Below are 26466 nucleotides of genomic sequence, written 5' to 3' on the forward strand. Positions count from 1 at the left end.
AACAGCACTGAACAGAGTTCATACACTTTCACAGTCTATACATGATGTTGAACTACTATATCATCAGCACTTGTTCTAAAACAAGTTTCACAGGAAGACCAAAAATTGTTTCTGGATTACTGCACATTGGTGTTTTCCTTCTATATACATGTGATAAGTGTGTCTCAGCCAGCACATGGGAAATGGAGGATATCCTCTGTTGGGAATAAGTCCAGCATGTTATTTTTCAGTTTGAAAGTGTTTAGGTTAAAAGAAGGAAGCTCGCATTTCTGCTTGCGAAGATAAACAACTTCTTTCCTATGCTTGTAAATACTGTGAAATAGGTAATGTATCATTCAACAGACATTCTTTTTATACTGTTTGCACGATTTTCTGTGTGAAACTGTTCTGGATGAAAAACACAGTTCTACAAGACTGATATATCAAAACTCATAATTAGCTCAGAGGCCAAAGATGTCCTCAAGTGTCTCTTTATTAATGGAAGTTTCTTATTTTGACACTTGACAGCCCCAAAGCACAATTGTAATACATTGCTTCATAACAACCCTGCTTTCCAGTCATTTCAGTTCTCAAAATGAGCAAACTAAGGTTAAGACCAACATTTTCCATTCTACGTCATAACTACCATATTTTTATTTTACAATATTTTTTCCCCCAGGGAATGAAAAGTTTTTCTACACTATATTTTGTTTCAGGATAGAAAAGATCTCTTAGCACAAACCAGTTTCATTGCTGCTTTGCACTTTACCTAAAACTTATTAGGTAAGGGCTGTACTGAAGGAGATGAACAACTGCCTTCTGACAACTGTCTTCCAGAAAACAGAGCCTCAACATAAGATCTTCAAGACATCTGAGGCAGCACTAATGCAGAATGACCCAATACTGCCATTCAGAAGACACGAAAACATCCTAAAAGAAATCAAAATCTCATACTCTAGTATCTCTAGTCTAAATCTGTTGTATTGGTGTCAAAACGCCAGACACAAATATAAAAAGAATTGCATCATTTCCTTCATAGCTTTTACCATGCAGAAGCAAAAAGTCAGTTCAGAAGATCTCTCACTGTAACTCTAACAGCACCCACAAACCATCTGAATGGTAGCTGACTACACAGAACATTGTTTTAAGGGCATAAGTACAAGATTTGGATAGGTGTTTTTCACTATTTTTATTCCTATCATATAAGGACCCAAGAGAGGAAAAAAAGAGAATCAGTAGATCCTAAAATAATGAAAGGATGAGAACATAAGTCTTAGAGTGATAAAACTATTCTGAAAGGCTACGACCATAGAGGTAAGTGTGGAGAGTACAACACATGAAAAACCTCCCACATATTTTAAAGTGAAAAATGACAAGACTGTAAAGAGTGATATCTGATGGTCATAACCCCTTGTACCACTGAGAACATTCTGTCACCAGAACGACAGAAACTACTAATCCATTTCAGGTAAATGCTTTTTCTGTCTGTGAGTGAGCTGAACACAACTCTGGTCAATTCAGCCACAAACAGGGTTAGAAGCAGGTAACTTTGGACTCCCACAACTGAACCAAAGCATGTCCACCCTTAATTTACATTCCAAAACTATTCCAACCTATTATCAAGAAAGAAATAAAGGGGATGAACTAAGGTACTAAGAAACTGCCTTTGCTTACATTTCCTTTAGCACAAGTTCCCTCTACCGATTTGTGTCATCAAATATCCAGTGCATTAAATGAAAACATATAAGCTAGTAGGAGTTGTTGCCTTAATCTCTGATTATGTTATTTCAGGGTTAATTACTAAGGAAAAACTAGTTTTTCTAAGGTTTTCCAAAACTTTTTTTTCTTAAATCTAAGGAAAAATCTATATTTTTTTTAAGAATAAGTATTTTTAAAGCATATTCAAAACAAAAAGATGGTGATAAAGAGTAATTAAACCAGGCTAGAAGAGTATGTAAAAAAAAAAAGAAAAACGAAATTAGTTGAAATATCATGTATGAAAGGAAAGAAGTACCAGGAATAGTTGGTTTAACTGAAAAGACACCCAATTTGAAGAGGACAAAATTAATAATATTTCCAGCCATAAAGAGATCCATATATTCAAAGTGGGTATTGTATACCACCTTCTACTCTTGTAGAAACTCAATCATTGAGTAGACAAGAAATACTGCTCTTGAAACATTTCCAGTTTATAACTCCTGCAGCCCTGAACTATAAGAGTGCTGGGGTATCAAATGATTTTCCAAAAACACCTGAAAAGAAGCCAGAGATGCTCCAGGATTTATTTTTTCTTAAAGAGCTTAATATCTTCGCTCCACGAAAAGTACATTGCTTCTAGCCTCAACAGGGAATGTTCTGCCAAGACTGCAGGAAAGCAAAAAAAATCTAGAACACAGAATATTACACTCAATTAATTACATGCTTAATTGCTCTCTTCTTTTAACAGGCTAATGAATAGAGCAAGTTTCAGTTTCAGAATGTAGCCCAAAGTTTCAAGTCCAATAAAGGAGACAGAACTGATCTGCAATGTCTGTGCTAAGATCAGACATGTTCATGTAACCAATAGTAAACACCCAGAGAAACATCTATGCCTCTTGTTTTCCATCCAGGAGCTGACATGTAGGGGGGTTTCTGTACAACCTGAAAAGAGAACATTATATGTCATGGAAGCTGACAGCCCTAACTAAAGAGAATTTGACTCATCTTAGATCCCAGGCCAGTGGACCACCATATGTCAGTGGAACTTCTGCCTCTCTTCACTTCTTTGGCCAGGACGAGGTTGCACTATTGACTCAACTTATGTTTCTGAGTCAGTAGTCTAAAAACTATCCCAAGGCACACACAACTTTCATTTCAACCTTCCCAAGGCACACATCAAAGTGATGTACCAGGAAGCCAGCTGGCATGAAGTAGGTTCCAAATGTTTGCATAAACTGCGAGTTAGCTATTAAACTATTGGCAAACAGCCCAATTCCAGTCAGAGGCACTTGCCCTCATTAAAGCCCAAAATATAAAACAAAACAAAGTCTCTAAGGTAAGCCACTCAAGATGTTACCTATGTAAAACAAACATTTCATTTTAACGGTTAGATTCAATTTGGCTTTTGCTCACGCTCTGCACTGTGTAGCTATGTGAGGTATCTTCTTACCATTTAAAAGCAAACCTGCCTGTCCTTTCTAGTAAACAAAAAAATAATCTTCTATTTCCTCTACTAAAAGTTTTGCACACAAAAGAAACAACTGCAGTGATTTTTTTACAAGAAATGCACAGTGTTCTCAGACATTCCTAGTCTTAACTGTCATATCTACCTTGATGAAAATTCTTCAGGAAAAGCTGATGCGATTTCACTTACAGACAATATTATGATACCCATTGTCAAATCTTTTATAATCCTGAAGTTCAAGAGAGTAATTTTTTGGTTTTGAAATGGAAATTCAGCCTTGGCATTAACAATGGAGAAAATGGGCACATGCACACGGATAATTCAGTCAGACATGAGCTCAGTCAGACCGTACTCCAAGCTGGCCGGACACAAGCCAGCTCTAGTTCAGCAGTCATGTAGCTGTGTTAGTACAGCACTGTGCCCACACTAATAAAACCTGCTGAGAGGCAGGGTATATTAGTCCTACACTGTCTGGCCAACTTCAATCAAGGACAGAGGATGCTGGGTCTGTCTGCACCCATCTGAATTTTTCTTACACAGAGCACATCACCACACATTTGTGATCTTAAGTATCCTCCTTGACCATAGAGCCATGGCAACTCCTTGTAGCTGTTCCAGTGAAGATTTAAAACAAGAGAATAATTACTAGCACTACAGAGCAATGAGGGGCTAGGGCAATTAAATGGATTTTATTTACACAGAATTACTTCCAAGAAACACAAATGTCCTTTACAATAGTAACATTTCCCCCAGGCATTTATTCTGTTGTGGAATTCAAGAAGACTTATAACTTAATTCTTGTCACCATCTCAAAGGCAGAGGACACAGTTTTAACTGTATACATGTCTATCTCAAAATAAACAAATAGAAAATTAAGTTACTTGTTGAAAAAAATGTGAATCCTAGTTCTTAGAAAAGGCCAGAAAATGAGACCATGAAAAGAGATCAGGTTCTTTAAAGTTTTGCTCCAAAGACCCATTCAACTAAACTCATCTTGGCAGTGCAGGGAAATTACTAAGTGTTCCAAGGATGGAAAAAACCCCATGTATTAATAATCTACTGACACAGAAAGGACAGGTGTGCATCTCTCAGCTCAAATAACTAGCCCAAAAGATCAAGGAATAAAACTGTAACATGAACATGTTAATAACATTGAGCTTCCCTTAATAACAAATGCCCTGGAGCAGTTTAAGGCTGACACAACTGCCCCATTTTATATTTTCTTCATTTAAAAGGTAGATTAAAAAACCCCAAAACTGCCAACAAAAACAGATTTAGAAAGCTACATACTTGATTTTTAGGAAATGCAGTAAAAAACCCTTCAATTATACAGCACTGTCTATGCCAGCCCCTTCAGTCTTGCCTGTAAAAATGCAGACAGGATAAAAAAGCCAGACTAGAGTGTGAGATTTCTGTCTCTATTTCAAAGTAACTCCTTCTCGCTACATTTAACTTTTCTACTTTCTAAAATAAGTACTAAATATTTTGAAATGCACTGCAGATTGTCAACTAAGAAAGTCATGACAGTATTTAAGGTATCTTTAGCACCCTTCAAACTCAAAGCCATTGACACAAACTGGAGAAGTTTAGCTTATCCAAAACCAAAATTTAATCTGGACAGCAGCTTTTGAACTAAATTTTAAATTTTCTTGTACACAACAATATTACAGAAATGAACTCCTATTTGGATTTATGCTTTAATATTCATCATTTGGGTCCATTTGTATACTCATGTGTCACTGTGAATGTAAAACTCACGAAAAGGTATGATCCAAACAAGTTTAGGCAGACTCAGGTACCAATAAACAGAGAATGGTGACAAAGGAAGATGGTTTAAGGAAAGATTTATGATAATCTTCATTGTAATAGCCTGCATGCTGCAAAAATACTAGATAGTATTAGTCAGTATTCATGTTTGCAATAACATCTCTCAGTATGATCTGAGATCACGGAATGCTTTTCTTTTTTAGCTAAAAACTACTTGTCTGGCTCCAGAAACATGAATTCAGTATTCATGGAGGATTCTACGAGAGTGAGATTTTTGAGAGCAAAAAATAAGTATTTTTCATTTTGATTTACAATATGTGCAAAAATGCTCAAAATAATACTAGCTTGAACAAGTTCTAACAAATGTTCATCAGAGGTGACAATCAAGACAATGAAATAACTTTTTGGAGAAGTTGGATATGCACCTCTAATGTACTATAGCTGTTGAGTTCATGTATCATTCACACCTGCATTTAAAAAAAACCTCAGTGCACAATTTTCAGAGAGAAGCTGAACCTTACCTTTAGTGACAGAAGGAATGCTTTTTCCATCTGAATTACTTAAACTGAGTAACTAGTCCATTCTAGTTTTAAAAATTCAGACTTTGAAAATATGGGAGTTTGTCTTCCCTAATCCATTAGTTAAAGTAACGATAGATTAAAAAAATGCTTGGAGAGCTACTCTCTCAATCTTACAAAGGATCAAGCAAATAAAGTGTTCAGCTTCTAACAACAGCTAATACTTTGTCATAAATACTTCTTGTCCCCCTTTGTTATCCAAAGCATGGAACAGCTTTGGATAACAGTTAACAAGATGTAAGTTGGTTAGAGATGAATTAGAGAAATAGGTAATTTACATCCAAAGAACAACCTGACATAAATGACACACATTGAACTCATGTATAAAGTTTTACCTTTTTTTAAATGCAAAAATCTAATAATATAAGTAAATATAACCAGACTGTAGAATTTTTTAGAGGGGTATACTGTTGTGTTTGGACATGAATATACAACAGGTATATAGTGTTTATTGTACAAGGAGAAGTGTAAACTGATGAATCTCCATCTTAAATGTAAGAAAGATCATACATAGTGGAGGTGGCGAAAGGACAACCCAGACATGAACTAAAGAAAATTATATTTAAATTAATTTTAAACCAATTATCTGAATGAAGACTTTTTGGCTAATTTAAAATGCAGTTAAATGTATATTTCAATATTAATAAATTTTACAGTTTGTCCAGAATGCAAAAATTACTTAAGAAGAAGTGTACGTATTTTTAGAGTCTGGTCAGCTATTCTCTGTGTAACATTTATATAGGTATGCTATTATTTATCTTCTACCAGGACAAAAAACCCCCTAGAGAATGCACTGTAGAAACTAAACCAAGAGTGAAACACAGGTGTAATTTTCTGTACCATCCCCTAACACCAGAAGGCTTGCTGTTAAGTCTCCCTAAACCCAATCTGCAGAGATATAATATATAGGTAAAGCTACAGTTAAGCCTTTCAAGTGAAGAGCTTATCCAGTGAAAAGCTGCAAACGAAGTAGGGCATTGACCAGAAGCTACAGCCAAGAGTAATACTTGAAGTCACACAATAGCATTTCTTAGTCAGAAGAGAGAATATTTACTGCTATGACTGTGTCAGTATATACCACGTATTAAAGACACTAATGAAATACTTCACAAAAAAGCAAAATTATTATTTTGAAAAACATAGTTCCTATTTAGGAGTTCTTTTCTAATCAGCTATCAAAAACCCTACTTTTTCCAGTAAAGCTCCACCAGAATTTTCTGTGGTCATTAGTCAGTTTTGGAACTGGTTGCAAAAGGCAAATTACAGGCTGCTTTTTAAGCAAATCAATATGTTACATTAATAAATTATGGTTAACTTAAATTTACTTTATTGTGACAGGTCAGAGAATGTAGATGTGAATTTGCCGAAGTAATTTTTCAACAAAAATCCCTAAATGGCACCAAACAACTGTGTCTTTAAAGAGCAATATCAGCAACAATTTGTATTACTTACTGGTATATAATAGATATTCATTTTAGGGGCTTCATTGGCAGTCATTAGCATTCCTAAAAAGAGATTTCCACATTTAAAAATATTGGTCATAAAAGGATAACACTACTTTTTTAAAAAAAAAAAAAGCTAATACAATACATATTCTTGGCCTGCAATGGAACATTAGTTGAGATCTGTAATGAATTGTTGCATCAAACATCATGGAAAGAAATGTCTGACAGCAGCATAACCAACAAAGCTTCATTTCCTACATATTCATTCCCCTTCGTCCTCTGTCTTAACTGTTCAGCACCACTTCAAGCAACACTAAGCCCTCACAAATGTGGGCTGCCAATTTTCATAACAATTTTAAACAGTTCACTCCATAATGTTTAGAGCAAACCCAGTTAGTATTGCACTTAAAACCTACCTTAGGCATAAACTTGCATTACTAATACATGAGGGTTTGGGGTTTTTGTTTTATTTTTAAACATACACCCACAGTCTAAACAAAGCCATAAATCACAACATGGTTTACACCTTCATTCATATTTCATCTTGGGAAATCAAGGCAACAGCACCTTCTCAACACAAAATGAGAGACGGGATACTGTGGCTTCAAAAGCAGTAATATTACTGATATTAGCCAACTAGGGCAAATGTAAAATTTGAAATATCTTTGAATATACCCAAGAAACACAGTGAATAAGGGTTTTTAGTACTGAATATAAAACAATATAAATTTGAATATAAAAAAAAACTACTGCAGAAATATTAAAATCTGTGGAAAATCTCCTATTACTACAAGATTTCATGTCAATTCCAAATCAGAAATACTCTCAGTTTCCTTCTACATAAAAGTGTAATAAGTATATTTGGCATACACTTTTATGTTTATCTCAATTTTGTCTTTCCAATGAAGATCTTTCCAAGCTGATCACCAGGTAATACAAGAGACTGAATATGAAGAAGAGTCATCAAATTAGATAACATTCTCATCTGAAAGAACTGTAACATATGCCACTGAGACTATGAATAATTGGGTCAATTACTACACACCCAGAGGGTAGAAATATAATTTACACCCAACTAGAGGAATGCAATTAACATGGGTGGAGTAATCCTTCCTACCTAATCCTTTTATTATAAATACACAATGCAGCTGGACTTAAAATGTCAGAAAAAAGGGGTCTTGCTTTCCTGGCAAATCAAGATATTTGTGAAAGCTTAGTCAGCAAACTGAGGCTAAAGCTATATCTGGAAAGGTTTGCAGGCAATTTAAGGAAAAGGCAAGAATTTATAGTATATATAAATACTATACACAGAGTACAATAGTATAGTGTATATATATAGGTTACATGCTCCCTTAACAGCATGCTCACTACTATTTCATGAGACAAAGCATTACTCCAATGACTGAACATGAATCACTAGAAATAAAGACAGAAATTAATTCTGCAGGTGCTTCAAAGATGACAGTAAAGGGAAAGCCTCCTCTTTGAGAGTCTTCCACTAATAATTAAAGGAGGACAAAACCAGACTTTGGAATTGAAACAAATGAGGCACAGACTTCTACAAACTGAAGATGCTGTCACATTTTATTTATATTCTGCAACTTAAATGAAGTTGACTAAAGGCCACTCAGTAAGTGGTAAACCTTTTTTCCCCTAGCCCCATTCTGTGCATGTGTGGTTAGAGAAAGATATTCAACACTATTAAAAGATCCACTAAAGTTTGTCATCATGTAGTTCAGTCAAATATACACAAGGGTTTGCTCCCTGGGAAAGGTAATAATATAGAAGCTGGTTGGTAAAACAGTTTAGTTAAAAAAACACAACTACAACAAAACTCCCACCAAAAAACGAAAAATTCACAGTATACTGATCTACAGTTTACCATAATTGATAGAACAGTTTGGTTTGGAAGGGACCTTTAAAGGTCATGTAGTCCAATTCCTCCCTGCAACAAGCATGGACATCTTCAACTAGATCAGGTTGCTCAGAGCGCCATCCAACCTGACCTTGAAAGTTTCAAGGAATGGGGCATCCACCACCTCTCTGGGCAACCTCTGCCAGTGATTCACCACCCTCATTATAAAGAATTTCTTCCTTATATCTAGTCTAAATCTTCTCCCTTTTAGTTTAAAACCATTTATCATAGTGTAACAGGCCCTGCTAAAAAGTTTGTCCCCATCTTTATTATAAGCCCCTTTTGAATACTGAAAGGCCACAATAAGGTCTCCGCAGAGCCTTCTCTTCTCCAGGCGGAACAACACCAACTCTCTACTCTTTCAGCCTGTCTTCTTCACAGGAGAAGTCCTCTGATTGTTTTTGTGGCCTCTGAACTCGCTGCAACAGGTCCATGTCCTTCCTGTGCTAAGGACCCTACGTGGGGTCTCACCACAGCAGAGTAGAGGGGCAGAAACACTGCTGCCCACACTGCTTTTGATGCAGCCCAGGACAAGTTTGGCTATCTGGGCTGCAAGCACATATTGCCAGCTCATGTCCAGCCTCTCATCCACCAGCACCCCCAAGTCCTTCTCAGCAGGGCTGCTCTTGATCCATTCATCCCCCAACCTCTGTTGATACGAGGCATTTCCCTGACCCAAGTGCAGCACCTTAAACTTGGACTTATTAAACTGCCTCAGGTTCCCAAAGGCCCAATTCTCGAGCTTGTCCAGGTCCTCTTGGATGGCCTCCTATCCTTCAGGTGTGTCAAAAGCAGCACTCAAATCTGTTGAGGGTGCACTCGATCCCACTGTCTGTGTCACTGATGAAGATATTACAGAACACTGGTCCCAACACAGACCCCTAAAGGACACTACTTGTCACCGATCTCATCTGGACACTGAGCTGTTCACCACTACACCTTCTGGATGAGACTATCCAACCAACCCCTCATCCCCTGAACAGCTGCCCATCAAATCCATGTCCTTCTGATCTGTGGAGGACTGTGTCAAAAGCCTTACAGAAGTCCAGATAAACACCTGTAACACTTCCTTTGTCCACTGATGTACTCATTGTTTCAGAAAGAATTCAGAACGGTTTATGTTGCAATGTGGTTTCACTTTTTCTTAATTTTTTTATAATTGTGACAATGAAGTGTTAGAACTGTCATAAGGGTGAGACTGGGGTTTGGGCTTTCTGAGCAGCAGTGTCACATGAAGAGTTAAAACACAAGTTAGGCAAAGATTTCCTAGGTTTCCTGTGCCATGCATTCACTAGTGCTCTGAGAATGCTGGGGCAACAATAAGACCACTGAGCCAAAGCCATACTGACACTTAAATCATGTTATATTTCCAACTTTCCACAACTGTAAGCTCATCTTACTGAAAGTATTTCCTTATTTTCAGATGTTCAATCATTATTATTCTTTAAATTCTGAATGAGCATGAGGTGGCTCTAAGCATCTTAAATTCTAGTCCAACAGTATTTATGACAAACATGCAAAGTACCACCCCTTAGCTTAAATCTCCCAATTTCTACTGCAACATGTTCTAGTTTTTTTCCCCTCTGTCTCCATATGACTATAAAATACAACCTAGTTTTCATCCCATGACAGTTCTTAGAAAAAGCCATCAACCAGTCCCCCTATAGACATGGCTGACGAAGGAACAGTAAGAAAAGCAGAACTTTGTTAAAGAGGAGATGTGGGACACAGGACTGAAATGCACAATCTAGGTCTAAATCACAGACACATGAAAAGCAATGTCCAATAGTTACATTAGGGAGATATGTGCATTCAATTGTTTGTACTACAAGATTCTTCCTGCAGTCTCACGAAAATCATTTCTGCAAAAGCACACGAGGCATGTGCACATACCACAGAGGTAATGCCCATCCCTGACATATTCAAACTTGACTGGTTATGACCTGAGCAACCTGACAGACTTCAAAGCTGGATCTAACTTTAAGTTGGCCCCACTTGGAGTAGGAAATACACAACTCCCAGAGATACCTTCCAACCTAAATTACACTAAGATTTTACATTGTCAAATAACTTATTTCTGTTTCGCTCCCTGTGATGAGCTCTGCATCATCAATGCTGCATGGATAATTTGCTCCTGGGTTCTCTTTTGGATCAAACCAATAAGGTCGTTGAAGGTGAAACCTGGGTGAACTGCTGATGATAATTTCCTGCAATGACCTCTCTCTGTAGCCACTATGGATGAGGGATCAGATTTGTCTATGTCCATGTTGCACAGTCCACCCTGTTACCACGCAGTTATTCTCAAATACACCCACATGAACTCATACATACAACCAGGTCACACAACATGTACCCTGCTCCATAAGGTCAAAAATTCCCACCATCTCATCAGGGATCAGTATTTAAGTGCTCATCTTACAAAAAAAAAAAAAAAAGGAAAACAAACAAACAAAAAAACAAAACTAAAAAAACCCAACCAACCAAAAAAAAAACAAACCACCCAACACATTCTTAACTGAAGTTGGCAGAAAAGACAAAGATAAGTTTTAACTTGTTAGAAATCTCAAACTCACTTATCTACAATCTTAAATTTGAGCTGCTAGTATGAATCAAAGTCCAAGTCGCTCTGTCTTCACTGCTACCTCTCTCTAAAATTAGGATAATAGCAGAGCTTGCAACACAGGCATTCTCTGTTTCAAGAATTTTGCTCTGTGCCATCCTAGTGGTCCTAACTTATTTCATCTTTTTTCAGTTCTGCTTTCTAAAAAGGAAGTACATGTCACACAGTAGTTAAGAACTAAAGCAACTCAGATTGAGCAAGAAAATTAAGGCCAGTTACAATCTGAAGTACGACCAAAGCACACATGCACATACAACCACCACTTTGTAAAATATTTTTACTTGTAAGATAGGTCCCGGAAACCTTGGCTAAAAGTGACCTTCAGTTTTGATCTCTAAATGTAACATTATGAGATGCAACAAATCTGGAAACAGTCACAAAAAGAATGCAAATCTATGCATTTAGCAATCTACACTTAAAATCAAATTATTAAACATAAGGGAGGGCACAGTAAGTGCTGTATCTAAATCAAGGAAAGATCAAATCTCTAAACTTGCTGTAAAGAGATTTTTCCTAGCTCTAGAAAGCAAGCTCTAACTCATCTGGGACTTAGCCTAGACAATAGGCCAAAATTCCTATTCTTATGAAATTAATCACTTGAGATATTTGAAAGAGTAAAAGAGGTCAATCACTCAATTAACAGCACAGCAGCTTCTAACTGCAAAGAGGCTCCGATATAATACAGATGCAGAGGAAACAAGGACACTAACAGGCAAGTAATCCTTTATTCCTAGCTCTGTCATAAGGAGGAAAGTAGATCTAAGTCTAACCTAAACAGAAAAAAAGATCACAGCTTGGCTTAACACACGTTTTTCCTTTCGAACTTAACAAGACATTAATATACTTAACATACCTGAATTTGGATACAGGCAGACATCATTGATACCATGTTCTGGCTCCATTGAAGTAAATATTTTCCCCTGAAATTGTAGGAAGAAAATGCATTATAAAGAATTCCAAACAATATAATAATACTCTGTAAATCTAAACATTTAAGAATTTCCATTATAGAAGCTAAGAAACATGATGAAATGAAGATGGAACAGACTTTGCAGAAGAATAAAATGCTATTAAACATCTGAACAAAACACAAGGAACTCAGTATTGTATTTTATCTCTGATCCAATCTCCTACAAGGAAGCACAGCCTACTGGTTATTGAAGATACAGCAATGTATAGTGGCACTTCTAATTTTTCAGCTCACACTTGTGTGTTGAAAATATATATGTCAGATTTACTTTATTTTATACAAAAGGGGGGGCTAAAGTCTTTAAGCTCCTGGCACACTGTCAGTGTAACCCTCACTTTATTCAGCTGTGAATGTGGTAGTTTTAAATCATTTTACTTTTATGATTGGCTGAAACAACGGATTGGGAGTGGAATCTGAATTTGGAGCTTAGTTCTTCCACCCTGCTAATGTCTACATGAAATGCATTATAGCTCAGCACTTTATTTATAATTTATAAACTCAGCATTAAAGAGGTCTTAATATAAAAGTAGTACAGCATCCAGTGATATCTAGCTTAGATCAGAACTGAAGCTATAAAGGTTATTTAAGAAAGAGGTAAAAGCAGGAAACAACATTTTCAAAATAATAAAAATTGGAACAGAGTCTGAAAAACCCAGACAAAATACAGGTGCTCTTATAAGCCAGCAAAGGAAGAGTCTCTGAGAACTGGGCCACATAATCTGAAGCATGAGAGTACATGCCTACACGGTTCTAAACGAAGGACAGGAACAGAGCAAATTTTGATCCTGTTCCTCTTTTTTCTTTCCCTGCAGCAATCCCACCTACCTTTCTGGGCCCTTCCTTTCCCTCCCAGTTACAAGCTGTTACCCCACCCACCTCTGGTCTCTCCCTGATGATTAAGAAGAGTCCTCCTCCACCCCGGCCTCAGCAGACAAAAGCCTCGTGCTCCCCACCCCAAGGCACGTCTCAGCATGGGGCTATTCTGGTATCAAAGCCATATGCTCTCCACCCCAAAGTCTGCCTCTGCAGTTGGTTCCCAGCCAGAGATAGTCAGGAACCAGCATCTAGGAGAGGTGGAGCCAGCTGGAACATACTCTAGGAAAGAGTCCAAAGCTATCTTTGCCTTCCAGCAGTAAGAAACCCTCCCTTTTCCCACCAGAGGCCACCTGACAAACCTTACACTGTTTCATTCTCAACGAGAGAAATATACATACCTAGGAAAAATGGAGAGAGGCCCCTACAGATGTTTTAAATAATAATCAATAATTTATTTGCTCTTTCAAACAATAAAAATTAACTGCAGAGGAACTTACAAAATACTGCTTGTGCTCACAGAAAAAATAAGAGGCTGCTGAAAGTTCATGAAGCAACACAATACTGAAATGACTGCCTGAAAGAATCAGAAAAAAAGCCTCTACTACAACTGCTCTTGATATGCTTCACTATAAAGTTAGAAAAGCATACATGGAGCATGTTTTTTAGAAGGAATACAATGACTACATATAGCCCCTCAAACCGAACCACGTTACAACAGTATTAGTGTGAATCTCTGGGATAACATATTTTGTGCAAGCTCCATTGACCCAAAGATAAGAAAAATGACAGCATAATATACTGAAAGAAAGTGTTATGAAAATTAGAGATTTCAATTTCACTTAAAAGGTGCAAAAGGCAAGGATAAAGACTTTGCCTACTGCAACTTAATCCATTAATATGGCATAAGACATATTAATGTTATTAGGATATAGGCATAGTATCTGCTTCAGTATCCAAATAGGTTTCTGTGAAAATAAGCAGCACCTAATTTTAACAGGCCATTAACTAACTGATTTTGAAATGAACCCTTTTTTGAGCAGGGAATTGAAATGAACATGTTTTCTGTAATGAAAAACAGTAACTGGATGTATTCAAGCACACTTGGAGAAATATAAAAACCAGGGCAATGGCTAAGATACTACTTTTTATGTTTAAATCCTTCTACTGAAAGCCTCTTGGCCAGACATGTACAAACAGCTAAAAATGCCCTAAGACCATATCTTTATACCTGACAGGCTGTTGAATAACTTCCCAGATGTTGATGTAGTCAGACAGGACAAAATGGTATGTAAATTATGACACATTAAAAACTCAAATTCCTACACTGAACTTCAGCTTATTCAAACTGTACAAAAAACCCCAAACAACAACCAAACAAACAAAAAACCCAAATAAAGTAAAAAATAAAAAAATCTGAATGCAAGAACCTAAAACCACTTACTGTATCTTTATTCCACATTTTTATGATTCGAGAATCTGCAGAGATAATTAAATCCAACTGATGCTGAAACTGAATTGATTTAATAGGCAGGCCATAGTGGTGATCTTTGACTATTAATGGATTACTAGACCGGAGATCATATAATAAAACCTTGAAAAATAAGAGATAGATTAAATTTATAATATTGTAAGATCATGAAGAAGTCACAACCACCAGATCTTCACTAAATATTTAACTAAACTTGAGATTTTGTTACTTAAATATATGGAGAGGATTTATATAAATAATTTTAAATTCTGGAAACAACTTATTAAGTGAGGTCAGTTTATTCTGGCAATATGCTTTAACCTCAGCATGCTTCAATCTAGAAAAATTACCAAATTTAAGACCTCACCATCTTTTTAAAGACTTTTTCATTTCTATGGAATAAAATGAACCATTTTCAAGACTCTCAGTATTTAAAAATTACTAATATTTCACTTTCAGATTCTTGTGCTGTTCTTACACAATTTAAATTTTCAGACTCTCTTCCAGATTCAGTATCACTTTCTCTCAGTGAAATTTATGTTAAGGAAAGTAGAGAGTACAGTCCCCATATTCCAGAAACCTGTATTTTTATCTCCAACATTTCCTATGGGACTTGAGAAAGACCCTGAACCATTCACATGTAAAGCGTGAATACCAATAATTTTGGGGAAAAATAACATTAGCAGTTGGTTTAATCAAAAACAATCTCCAATAAAACTTGTCTGACACACAATTCTTACACACATATCTGCTCTTGAACAAGCTAGTTTACTAAACCCATGACAATACTGATGAAGGCAGCACATAATCCCCACACTTCACTTTATAAATATGATGGCAACAGTGAATAAATAAATTGAAATGATTCTTCATATCAAGATAAGACAGTAAAAGCAGCAGCTGGAAGACAATCACTTCTGCTTCTTTAGCCACCATCAATATAAGGAAGACCACATATGTTGCATTGAGATAGTACTGATAGTCTCAAAAAGCAGCAACTTCCCCATATACTTGACTCGAGTCATAAGAAAACTGCAAATTTGAAGTTATATCGTATGTAGGTTATGATGATTTTAAGTGGTCCCTAGAGTGTTCTGAAAAGAAAGACCACTTGACAAAATTAAACTGCAGCTGAAGTATGACTATTGTTACTCTGTATACATAATTTATAGTCTTATAAATACTTGCAGTAAGAGATACATTACAATAACTGCACTCAATGCATGACTTGGATTGGGAAATGCAAGGACAGGATCTCCTAAGAACCATTGTAGACAAAGTTAAATCTACCTGTCCAGTAGATGTTCCAACAGCCATATTCAAAGCTCCATCAAATGCCAGTGCTGAAATGGATGGCAAACCATCTATCCTGCAAAGCACAATGATTATAATTAAGCATTCTTCAATAAAGGCTGCAAATAATTTTTTTAATGTTAAAAATAGCTAAGATAATTACTGTAAAATAATTTATAGGTATCGCTCAGAAATATTACTTCAAAAAGCTGCATTGTTTACATTCACAATTTGTGTTTGTGTAGAAAAATAGCCAGTACTACTCAGATCAATGAGTAAGAGAACTGCTTTATGACTAAGAAAACCTTTTATTCACACTAGGAATGAGAAGACCATGGGCAGGTCATTTTAATGCAAAGTGAGATTGATTTCTAAAAGCAAAACTTCTGAAAAAAAACAAAAGAGCACACTTTGAAAAGGTAGACTTTACTCACTCTGTGTCTGCTGTCACACTGCTTAAAGCACAGTCCAACACCCCAACTCGATTTCTAGTTCTAGGATCCCAGCATTCCACTCTACCCTAAACAGTTTAGAAAATATGGTTCAAGCATACACAACAGATGCCTGGTATTCTAAAAATGTTTAAATAGAATTATAAATTACTTAGTATATGAATAATTAACAAAATTTCCTAGGTTGACAAGAGTTGTTCTAATAATTACGTACATGCTGCACACATTTCATTTCTATTTTTTAAAATATGATCTGAATCAAAATAATTAATGTTAATTTTCCTAAGATTAATAGGGTACACATGCTAGCTAATTTCTACAGATGGCTACACTGCAAAACAAGATAACATTATTTTCTCTCCCATCTGCGAAATCTCAAGCATCTAAGCAATCAAGTAACTCAGATATTTTATCTGCACTACACTCTAAAAAGTCATCTTAACAGATCTATATCTAACATAGCAAATGAAATCAAATTAACAAATTAGGTTTATGATTTCTTCTTATCCGCATGCAAACTAATATAAAAATGAAACAAACAGTACTGCCCTTTTCATAGAAGAAATGCAAACATTTACCTCAGCTGTCCCCATAGCAAACAAAAAGTGTACAGGATTTATGTCACAGACATTACTCTCTCTAAAACAGAAAAAAGAGCAAGTTTAATGACCTCAGAATAATTTAACACATGAATAGCTAAAAAGATTTCTGTAATCATGTACACTCTTGCTCAGCCTGGAAAAGCAAAAGTTGGAGGGATGGACAGACAGCCACGTAATAGCAGCATCCCATACTTAAAGGGATGTCGAGATAATATTTCTAAGCTGTAAGAATAATTTAAGCACTGGAATGGGTTGACCATAAAGGGTTGGAAATTTCCATCTTTGAAGTTTTCTAGACACCCCTGGGAAAATTCATCTGAATTCCATGTGACCATGCCCTGAGCAGGAGCCTGGGCTCTGAGGTTCTCTCCAGCCTGAATGATTCTACATTTCTCTGCCCATATCCACCACATACCACCGAGCCTTGGCATATTGCTCTGCTCCACTATATTCTTAAACAACACAACAGACAGGAGGAAATGGCCTCAAGTTGTGCCAGGGGAGGCTTAGATCGGATATTAGGAAAAATTTCTTCACTGAAAAGGTTGCCAGGCATTGGAACTGGCTACCCTGGGAAGGGGCATCACTGGAGGTATTTAAAAGATGTGCAGATGTGGCATTTGGGGACATGGTATAGTGCTGCACTTGGCAGTGCTGGGTTAATAGCTGGACTTGATGATCTTACAGGTCTTTTCCAATCTAAATGATTCTTTGTTTTTAATTATGTCAAAAGATCTTCCTGATTACTTATGTTCTAAAGCTTAGATCTCCAGCACATTCTGTCTGATGAATGGTCTGTTCTCCTTTCTCTCACCCAAGTATCCTGTTTCTCAACAGGGCACCTCAGAGCCCCGTGTTTCAACAATTCTTCTAAAGTACAAATATTTCTCTCTATACCACTTACACCAGTGCTTTCCAACTTCTTCTATTCAAAGCTCTCCACCTCTAATTCTGTAAGTCATCCAACTCTCCCACCTCAAAACCTTCTCACAACTTCAAGCCTCATCTCTCTAATCCGAATTTTACACTACACCCTTATCCCTCCCACTCCAGAATTTCCCTCTTTTTTTTTCCTGTTGCTCAGTTCCTTATTGTGCCTTGCCAAATACTTCTTTGTCCATTAAGCCATCCTACCCACTGAACACCAGCTGTTGCCCACCAACTAGCAACTTTATCTAGTCAAGTCTGGTTTTCTCATCTACCTCTCCCCACATGAAAGAAGCTCAGTTCCTGCTCTGGTACAGTTTTCAAAAGAATCAGACACATGATAGAGATATAAAAAAATATCTCTGGGCTACTCCAAGAGCAGAAGGACAAAGACATGTCTAGGAAAGTACGTACCCTGTGGGTAGATCTCTATATGATGGCTAAATTGAGCAGTAATGGCAAAGTTTTAATGAAATGCTCTTAAAATCAAGTTATATACTGCCTATTATAAGTTCATATTAAGCAATTTTAAAATATCCACAAAAGAAAACTCAATTAAACATAAAAAATGGAACAAAAAAATTACAGAACATAAAATGAAATGAGACTCAGACTCAGCATATGTTCCCTTTCAACTCTGCGATGCGTTTGGGCAGTGTTCAGAGATAGTACTGATGGTGAGCATGCTAGTAGTCTGCTTCCACCTGGTGGAAAGAAGACAGATAGATGTCATGCATTACAGATAACTTACGAAGCTTCAGTTTGCAGGGAGTTCAGAAATCTTCCTTGTTCCAGATTTAGCCTGTATACTTCAGAACTACAAAATAAAAGTCCAGAATTACTCCTGCCTCTTACAAATACTGAAAAGCACTGCTCTAAGTTCTGAGGCATTGTAAAGATTCTTATTCACAGCCTAATTTTGCCAAATATGCAATTTTCAAAATTCACAATCTACAACAAGATAAATCTATACTGCAGTGTTAAAAATACAGAGAAAAATGTGCATGTTCACCAAGCATATTTATTATACTTCAATATCCTACCAATTACTGTTTTTCCAGTGAAAGGATACATTAGCTCATTTCTCAAGATTTTTTAACTTCCTATGATTTAAGCTACATCTTGAATTTCTACTTATTTTGTTTGAAACCCTAAAGACCTAATTTTATTTTTACTATGTCTTTTCACAAACTCAATTACGTGATTTAACTCACACCTTACAGCAACAAAACACCAACCAGAACAGAAAGAATTATTTAATTTTCCTTACCTAGATGCTAAACACTTTTTAGAACAGTACACTGACTTGCAATATTTAATACAAATTTGCAAATACATGAGGTACCTGGTTTAAGAATCAAAGAAAAGAAAGCCTTAGAACAGCACAAGAAACTGAATTTTTTCCTACATTTTCCATTCTTCACAGTCTCCATTATTAATCTGGAAGGAATTGCCACTTCTTCCATTGTTTAACTTTTCTAGCATTTTAATGTTTATTTCATTCTTGGAAAACATTGCTAACAAAAGTGAAACAAAATAATCCACTTATTACCTCGCTCCTACAAAGTACAGGTCACAAGATGGGTAGTGATAAGAGAAATCTCTACCAAATTTTGGTATTCTTGTCCTGTAGTAATGGCCATGTTGTGAATGAAACTCCACAAACCTGCCACACTGCAAGAAGACAATCTGAAAATAAAACAGAAATCACTGAAAGAGAGAAACGACAGCAATCTCCCCAACTTGCCTTACAGCACAAACTCCAGTGATTTTTTTTCAAGCTCACACGGGCTCATCACAACCTAAACAAGTTCTATTAAAATGACAGAATCAACTAGTGCTTCATCATTTTCACTAGCCATGGCAAACAGGTTTTTTTAATATACATTATATGAATATTCATAAGAGTATATGTGATACCCTGAAAGTGACTCTGCAGTCAGAAGCAGTACAGTTACCTCAGTGTTCTGCTGCACCAAAATTAACATCTGTATTTCTTTCAAGATACTAGTTAGTAATTTCTGCCAGGTACGATGCTATGCAGACATCAGCATGTTCACAGGTACTAAGTACATGGACTACACAACCTGATGCACAGAGTGTTCCAATAAATTACACCAATGGTCTTTCTGCATTTTTGTTGTTTGCTAACTGAGGAAGAACATTGTTTCTTTCTGAAACTTAGACAAAACATCTCAGTCCTGCAAAAAGCCCACAGAGAGGCATTATCAGAGGGCTCAATCTGTACCAGTAAATAAACTAGGCCAGAACCTGCTGTTATAGTCTTGATGGCAAGTTAACATATCCACATGAAGGAATCCTTCCCACTCCAGAGACAGTATCACCCACCCCACCTGTTAACTCATGCTGTACTTCAAACCATACCCAGGCATTGTATCATGGAGGCAGAGCTGACCTTGCCCAAACTCATGCCACAAATGATACATATAATCACAGGCTGACTTTTGACTCTGAGCCTTATCCCTATTTACCTTAGATTAGAAAAATGCTAGTTAAGTTTAGCATATGTAGTAGATGTATCTTCTAAAAACAGTAGACAATGAAAATTTCAATTTTTCTACTGCTGAACTACATTGTTAGCAATACAAATAAGGATGAGAAGCTCAGGAAGGGTGAGGTACAAAAATTACTTTAAATCTGTCATCTTTACAACAGTAAAAATTTAAGATTTTCCTGGGCAGGTTGGACAGGAACTGAAAATTCTTTATGACAAGGCAGTGCAGCATGGCAACAATTTATGCAGTAAATTTGTGGAACCACCATGCTTGCAGATTCTGACAGAACTGTTCAAGCAGTAAATGACATGTGAAGGTCCAATTCCAATCAATACTTTCATGATTCTAAGAATTTCAAGTATAATTTCTCAAATATTGTTCCTTCTTTCTAACGTGTCCACAACATCATGACAGCTACTTGAAATTAAGTTTTCTTTCTGAGGATTTGTTAAGTTTTAGGAAAATAAAATTGAAAACAAGGTTGTATTAAGTTGAGAAAGCAGGGCTTCAGTCCAAAATATAGTACCAATAATAGTTAAAAACACACAAGAGCCGTTCTGTTCATAACCAGTCAGAAACATATTGGAGAACACAGCATGTCTCAGTCTCACAAACAACTGTTTGGTCTGTACAACCAGAAACATTTTCCCACAGACAAGTACAGTACAGTACCAGTCGTGATCTTCTGCTACTAAGATTCATGCACTTCCTTGGAAATCTCACAGGAAACATTTTGAAAAGCTAGAAGGCTAGATGTTTTTGTCTCTGATTTAACAGAGTATTTATTAAAACAAACCTGTTCCTGAAATGGTAATGTCTCTTCACAGAAAAAAAAGTAGTAAAATAAACACTTAACAAAACAAAACAAAACGGCTTGTCCTAATGAAATTACATATGCTTAAATTTCATATTTAACTGTACTGGGCCTGAAAAATGGCTCATGGTCCTAAGAACTCAGGTGATTCCTTCAGGTACAGCACTTAATTTAAAAATAAATGAAATTAAAAAAAATAAATTAAAAAAGGACATTACTTCTCTCCACAATTTCTGCTTCATTCATATGCTCATAATCATGTCTACAACAACACTGACAAATCAGGTTATTAACTGACTTATAGCTATCCCACATCTCAAAAATGGTGTACCTATGTACCACTTATCACACAGGATTGTGACTAAACATTATCCTACAAAGAAGAGCTAATTCCATTTTTTACCTTATTTTGTTTGTAGAGTAGATCATTATTTGAAGTTTTTCTATACTACAGAAAAGACTTTAGAAGTGGTAAAGCAAATTATAATATAAAGAGAAAAAGAAAACAAACAACATTTTAAAGCTACAAAAAATGTTTATCCTATTTGCTTTCTTTAAAAAAAACTTTTGTTCCAAAAGTTGTGTTGATTGACTACCTTTACTATATATGAAAATGCATTTTAATATACATACTAAACAATTTTTTCATTTATACATTGAAAACATTAGACATACCTTTGAGTAATCATCTGATAAAATCTCAAATGTAACCACTGGAGGAGAGAGCAAGAGAATTTTAAGTCAACTAAGTAAGCAAATTTATTTGCAAACATTGGCATAAATCCTGAAAACATTTACACTCATGCTAATCTTTAGTCATGTAAGTATTCCCCACAGGTGTCAATGCATAAAGCAGGCACTGTGATAAGATCTTTAATTATATAGCTTCATTTGCAAAACAGTAAGTAGTTTCTACAACTTTAGAAATATATGAAGCATCTTGTAATCTTTTTATCGTTCTTGTATACTTGACATGTTCCTCAACACATTGCTCAGTCATGTATTTTATTGGTGCAGGGAAGGTCTAATCAAATGGTTTTTGGTGAGTGTGTGGTCCATGGAGCTTTGGTACGCCATCAAAGGTGACAAAATATGATGTGAATCTGGACACATAAACTGGCACATGCTGTCCTTCTAAGGGGTCAACTCTTCCACAAAAAAAGTTCTAAGTCTCAAAAAAATCACAAATGTGAAAGCTACTATTCATGCTGAACACTGTAACATATTGAACTTTGCCTAGTTTTAAATCAGCTGTGTTGAGAACATTAGGCAGCAGCTGCTTCAGCTAAATTGGTTCAATATAAATGCATTTAAAGTTACCTGAAGTGACTCTATGCTATACTTCAAATGAAACATACTTCTGCAGTCTAGTAAGATGCCAGTTCAAAAAAAAGCTTTAAGGTCTAATTTAAGCTCTAATTAACAGCAAGCATTTAGTATTACAATGACTCCATCTTTCAAAGTGGGTCTCACTCTTGCCATACCTTTTCTCCCCAGTCTCTCTGAAACCCTGCCCTACCACCTCCCCTGTTACTGCATTGTAGCACTGTTCCTTCACCCTATGTCACTCCTTGTAGTCCTAAGGCAGAGGGCAAAAAGCCACCCCCATGCTCTACTACCCTTTTCTGGAGCTAATTCAGTAGTTCTCAAGTTTTATTTTTCACAGCACTTTCACGCACATCAGAGTTAGACCAGTTCAGTTCTTCTGTAATGAATATGCTTATCCCCTCGATCTTTTGGTCATCTCTGTATTTGTTTTCAGTCATCGGTTGTCTTAAAAAAAAAAACAAACCAACCAACAAAAACCAACTAACCAAACAAACCCAAACTCAGGCACTCTAAAATTCTCCCTTTCCCATTGTAGCTCCTTGCTTCCCTCACCACAGTTGTTCTCCCTCCAAATTAATAGCAAACAAGGTGTTGTTAGGGCCTTGGTCATGCTACCATTTATTCCTAAGTACCTTGTTTCCAAGAAAACAAACAAAAAAAGCAAACCAACCAAACAAAGTTACCCCTCAGGAAATTCCCTTTATCTGGTAACTCATCTACTGAGCTTGGGCTCCAGGGAGAAAACTGAGCAACCACAGTGCATTCTCCTACCTGACTGCTTCACAGAAGGGGAAAGAAGGGAGATCTGGCAACCACCCAGGCACTGTACCCATATCACATTCACTAAACAGAACACAGACTTCAGCCACATTCACCCTCTGAGGCCCACACTTACTGGCTCAAGGTAAACTTACGTTCCCCACACCACTCGTTCCAAGAGGAGAAAGAACTCTGAAGTGGGATGACAAGGAAAAAATATAGAGATAAACACTAGGGGATGTTTCACTCCAGATTCCTGTGTTGCCCTAAAGTACATTCTGTCCCCTCAGCACAGGGAGAGAAATCTGTACTTGAGTCCAACCTGAATTATGTATGAAAGACATCTTGTGTTAACAGCCATAGTTCATACTAACCTTCAGAATCTAAGCATCTTTCAAATTTCTGGGATAACTGATAGGTATCGAAACAGCGGACCCTTGGCTTGTAAGTTCCTGAAAGAACAATTTGATGTTTAATTTAAAAGAAACAGTAAACAAAAAGTAACATTAAACCATTTTTTAAAAAACATATAGTATCTCACATATATAGGCTTTACTGTATTTCTGCCATAAGTATTCTGATCTTCCCAAAGCCTCTGTGACTGGAAAAATATGCCTCTTAGGAACACAAGCTTATGGCTTGATTTTTGTCTTTGGTGCTTGCAAGCACCCTACTTTTCTGCAAGTTCTTCTGATTACCAGGTACATCATAACAGAATTAATAATACCTTCCAGTAAGTCTGAAAGACCAAGGCTCCTTATGCTATTAATGCCTACTAAAGTACTCATGTTTGGATTCTGCTTTGACAGTTACAAAATGCAGCATTATCCTCCATCCTATAAAACAGCACTCAAACAATGATATTCAGAAGTTATTTAAAGCAAATTTACATATATAGAATAAAAATAATTCAGAACTTAGTCTTTAACTGTATTATAAACAGATTCATTTTTTATATGTGTTATAAACACCAGTGGCAGGGGGGTTGGACTAAATGATCTTCAAAGGTCCCTTCCAACTCAAACCATTTTATGTTTCTAAGAATTCTGTATTCTAAACAGAACTGCTCCACAGCACCACTACCAAGACAGCTATTCTATCACACCTTAAGAGTAAACTTCCAACACTATGTTCAGTGTTACATTTAATGTTACATTTAATGAACTCTTATCAATTCTACCTGAAACCCTAAGTCAAGATTTTCTAGGACTTTTGGCCTCTGCTACAGAGAGACACTTTGTTAACTCACCAACTGCCATAATATACTGTCCATCTCTTGATACCTTAATCTTTGTGCTAACTGTGGGCATTTCAAAGTCTTGAATAAGTTCAATTCTTCTACGGATATCTATAAAAAAAAAAAAATTGCAAAGTTAGCACAATTGTACAGTCCAAAAAATTATAATGGTTTCTTAAGGAAGCATGTTGAGCTAACTGAATATAAGGAATATGCTTTAAAGATATTTTATCTTTTAAATATTTTAACTAACACATTATAAGCAGATTAACAGTCTGTTAACACTGAGAAGCAGGCTAGCTCTGTGCCAAGTAAATTACTATTCTGAGGTAACTATGTAACAAAGTATTATATAATGTAATAGCAAATATTCATCACACATTTTACACAATTAATATGCTGTATAATGTATTCCATCTCCTGTTAACAATGCATTTTTCTCTCGGTTAAGTTTCTTATACAACACTTCCTATACTTCCAAATAGTCATTTTTATTTCCTATGACAAGTTTAGGCTAAAATGATTATATCTGCGTTCTAAGATTAACATAGTAACACAGAGTTTACAGTCTGACTTTATCATAAGCTATACATGGAGTTCATCCATCACATTTCTGTACAATCCACAACTCAAATATTTTAATGTCTGAAATTTAAAACACCCCTGGTAATATTCTGTTCCCATATAGTTATATAAGTCAAAGTAACTATTTGTAGCTCTAATTTTGTAGTTTTTAGAATATGAGCTAGAAATAACTTCCTCATATCAGTGAAGTATCTGCTCTGGACCTGAATGTTGTGTATGTATAAAGCTGAGGACCCCACAAGGGCAAAACTCACCCACATCTTTCTTCTGTAAAGCTCTTTTCTTCCTGTCTGAAAGCCACTGCAAACAAATATATACATAAGTGTTAAGCTTATTATTCACACAGGAACCTGAGAATCATTTAAAGTTTATCCAAGCATTTGAAGTATAAGACATTTAGCGCGCTAATTCTTTTTCTCTTGATTATTTTACAAATTTCCACTGATAAGTTTAACGATTGCACACCAAGAAAACTTACAAAGTCGTGCTGCTTAAGGGTCTGTGGAACAACAGACCTACATTCAGAGCAATAACGCACTCAAACTGCATTTTTAGCTGATCGAACACTTATGGCTGTTTTTCGGTGAGGATGCCCAACAGGAGCGCACATGGGCCGGGCAGGCGGGCCGGCCCGGCCGGGGTTCAGCCCAGCGCCGGCACCGCGCGGTTCGAGCTCCCGCTGCGGGACTCAGAGCGGGCCGGGCGCGTCCCCCCCCGCCGCCCTCACCTCCGGGAGGCTCCTGCCGGCGCTCAGGCTGTAGATCTTCACCTCGTTGAGGCTGGAGACCTGCATGGCCGCGGCGGGACCCGCCCCTTCCCGGGCTCCGGGGAAGCGGAAGGCGGGATCGCTTCCGCCGGCGGGCGGGACCCGCGGGGGGGGGGGCGGCCCGGGATCGGCGGTGCTGCCCCTCCCTCACACGGGGGAGAAGCGAGGGAAGCCCAGCAAACCTGCGGCACAGCCAGCTCTGCCGGCGCCGCAGCTCACAGCGAAACAGCTCCGCTGCTGCGGCTTCCCACGGGAAGGGCCCGGTCTGTCCGTCAGGCAGGCTGTGGTGCCTTCGGGGTGTCAACGAGGCGGGTCATGGTGCCCCTGAGGTGTCCATCTGGAAGGTCATGGTGCCACTGAGGTGTCCATCTGGAAGGTCATGGTGCCACTGAGGTGTCCACCAGGCGGGTCGTGGTGCCATCGGGTGTCTGGCAGGTCGTGGTGCCATCAGGGTGTGCATCTAAC

General features: G+C 37.1%; 1 protein-coding gene across 1 annotated transcript in view; it reads right to left on the bottom strand.

Moving 5' to 3' along the window:
• NOL10 (nucleolar protein 10) overlaps positions 1 to 26065 on the bottom strand; it is a 49941-nt gene extending 23876 nt beyond the window's left edge. Inside the window, exons 1-13 of the mRNA XM_027713385.2 lie at positions 25963 to 26065; positions 25490 to 25535; positions 24663 to 24761; positions 23788 to 23865; positions 22001 to 22038; positions 19548 to 19684; positions 18747 to 18812; positions 17045 to 17105; positions 16449 to 16534; positions 16012 to 16090; positions 14695 to 14844; positions 12321 to 12387; positions 6940 to 6992 (exon numbers count right to left, since the gene is read on the bottom strand). Coding sequence (XP_027569186.1) covers positions 6940 to 6992; positions 12321 to 12387; positions 14695 to 14844; positions 16012 to 16090; positions 16449 to 16534; positions 17045 to 17105; positions 18747 to 18812; positions 19548 to 19684; positions 22001 to 22038; positions 23788 to 23865; positions 24663 to 24761; positions 25490 to 25535; positions 25963 to 26028 — 1026 coding nt within the window. The 5' untranslated portion in view covers positions 26029 to 26065. The remainder of the gene's footprint in view (positions 1 to 6939; positions 6993 to 12320; positions 12388 to 14694; positions 14845 to 16011; positions 16091 to 16448; positions 16535 to 17044; positions 17106 to 18746; positions 18813 to 19547; positions 19685 to 22000; positions 22039 to 23787; positions 23866 to 24662; positions 24762 to 25489; positions 25536 to 25962) is intronic.
• Positions 26066 to 26466: the final 401 nt, after the last annotated feature.

The sequence above is a fragment of the Pipra filicauda genome, unplaced genomic scaffold (assembly GCF_003945595.2).
Source record: "Pipra filicauda isolate LSUMZ 115617 unplaced genomic scaffold, ASM394559v2 scaffold485_size447873_pilon, whole genome shotgun sequence".
Classification (NCBI taxonomy): domain Eukaryota; kingdom Metazoa; phylum Chordata; class Aves; order Passeriformes; family Pipridae; genus Pipra; species Pipra filicauda.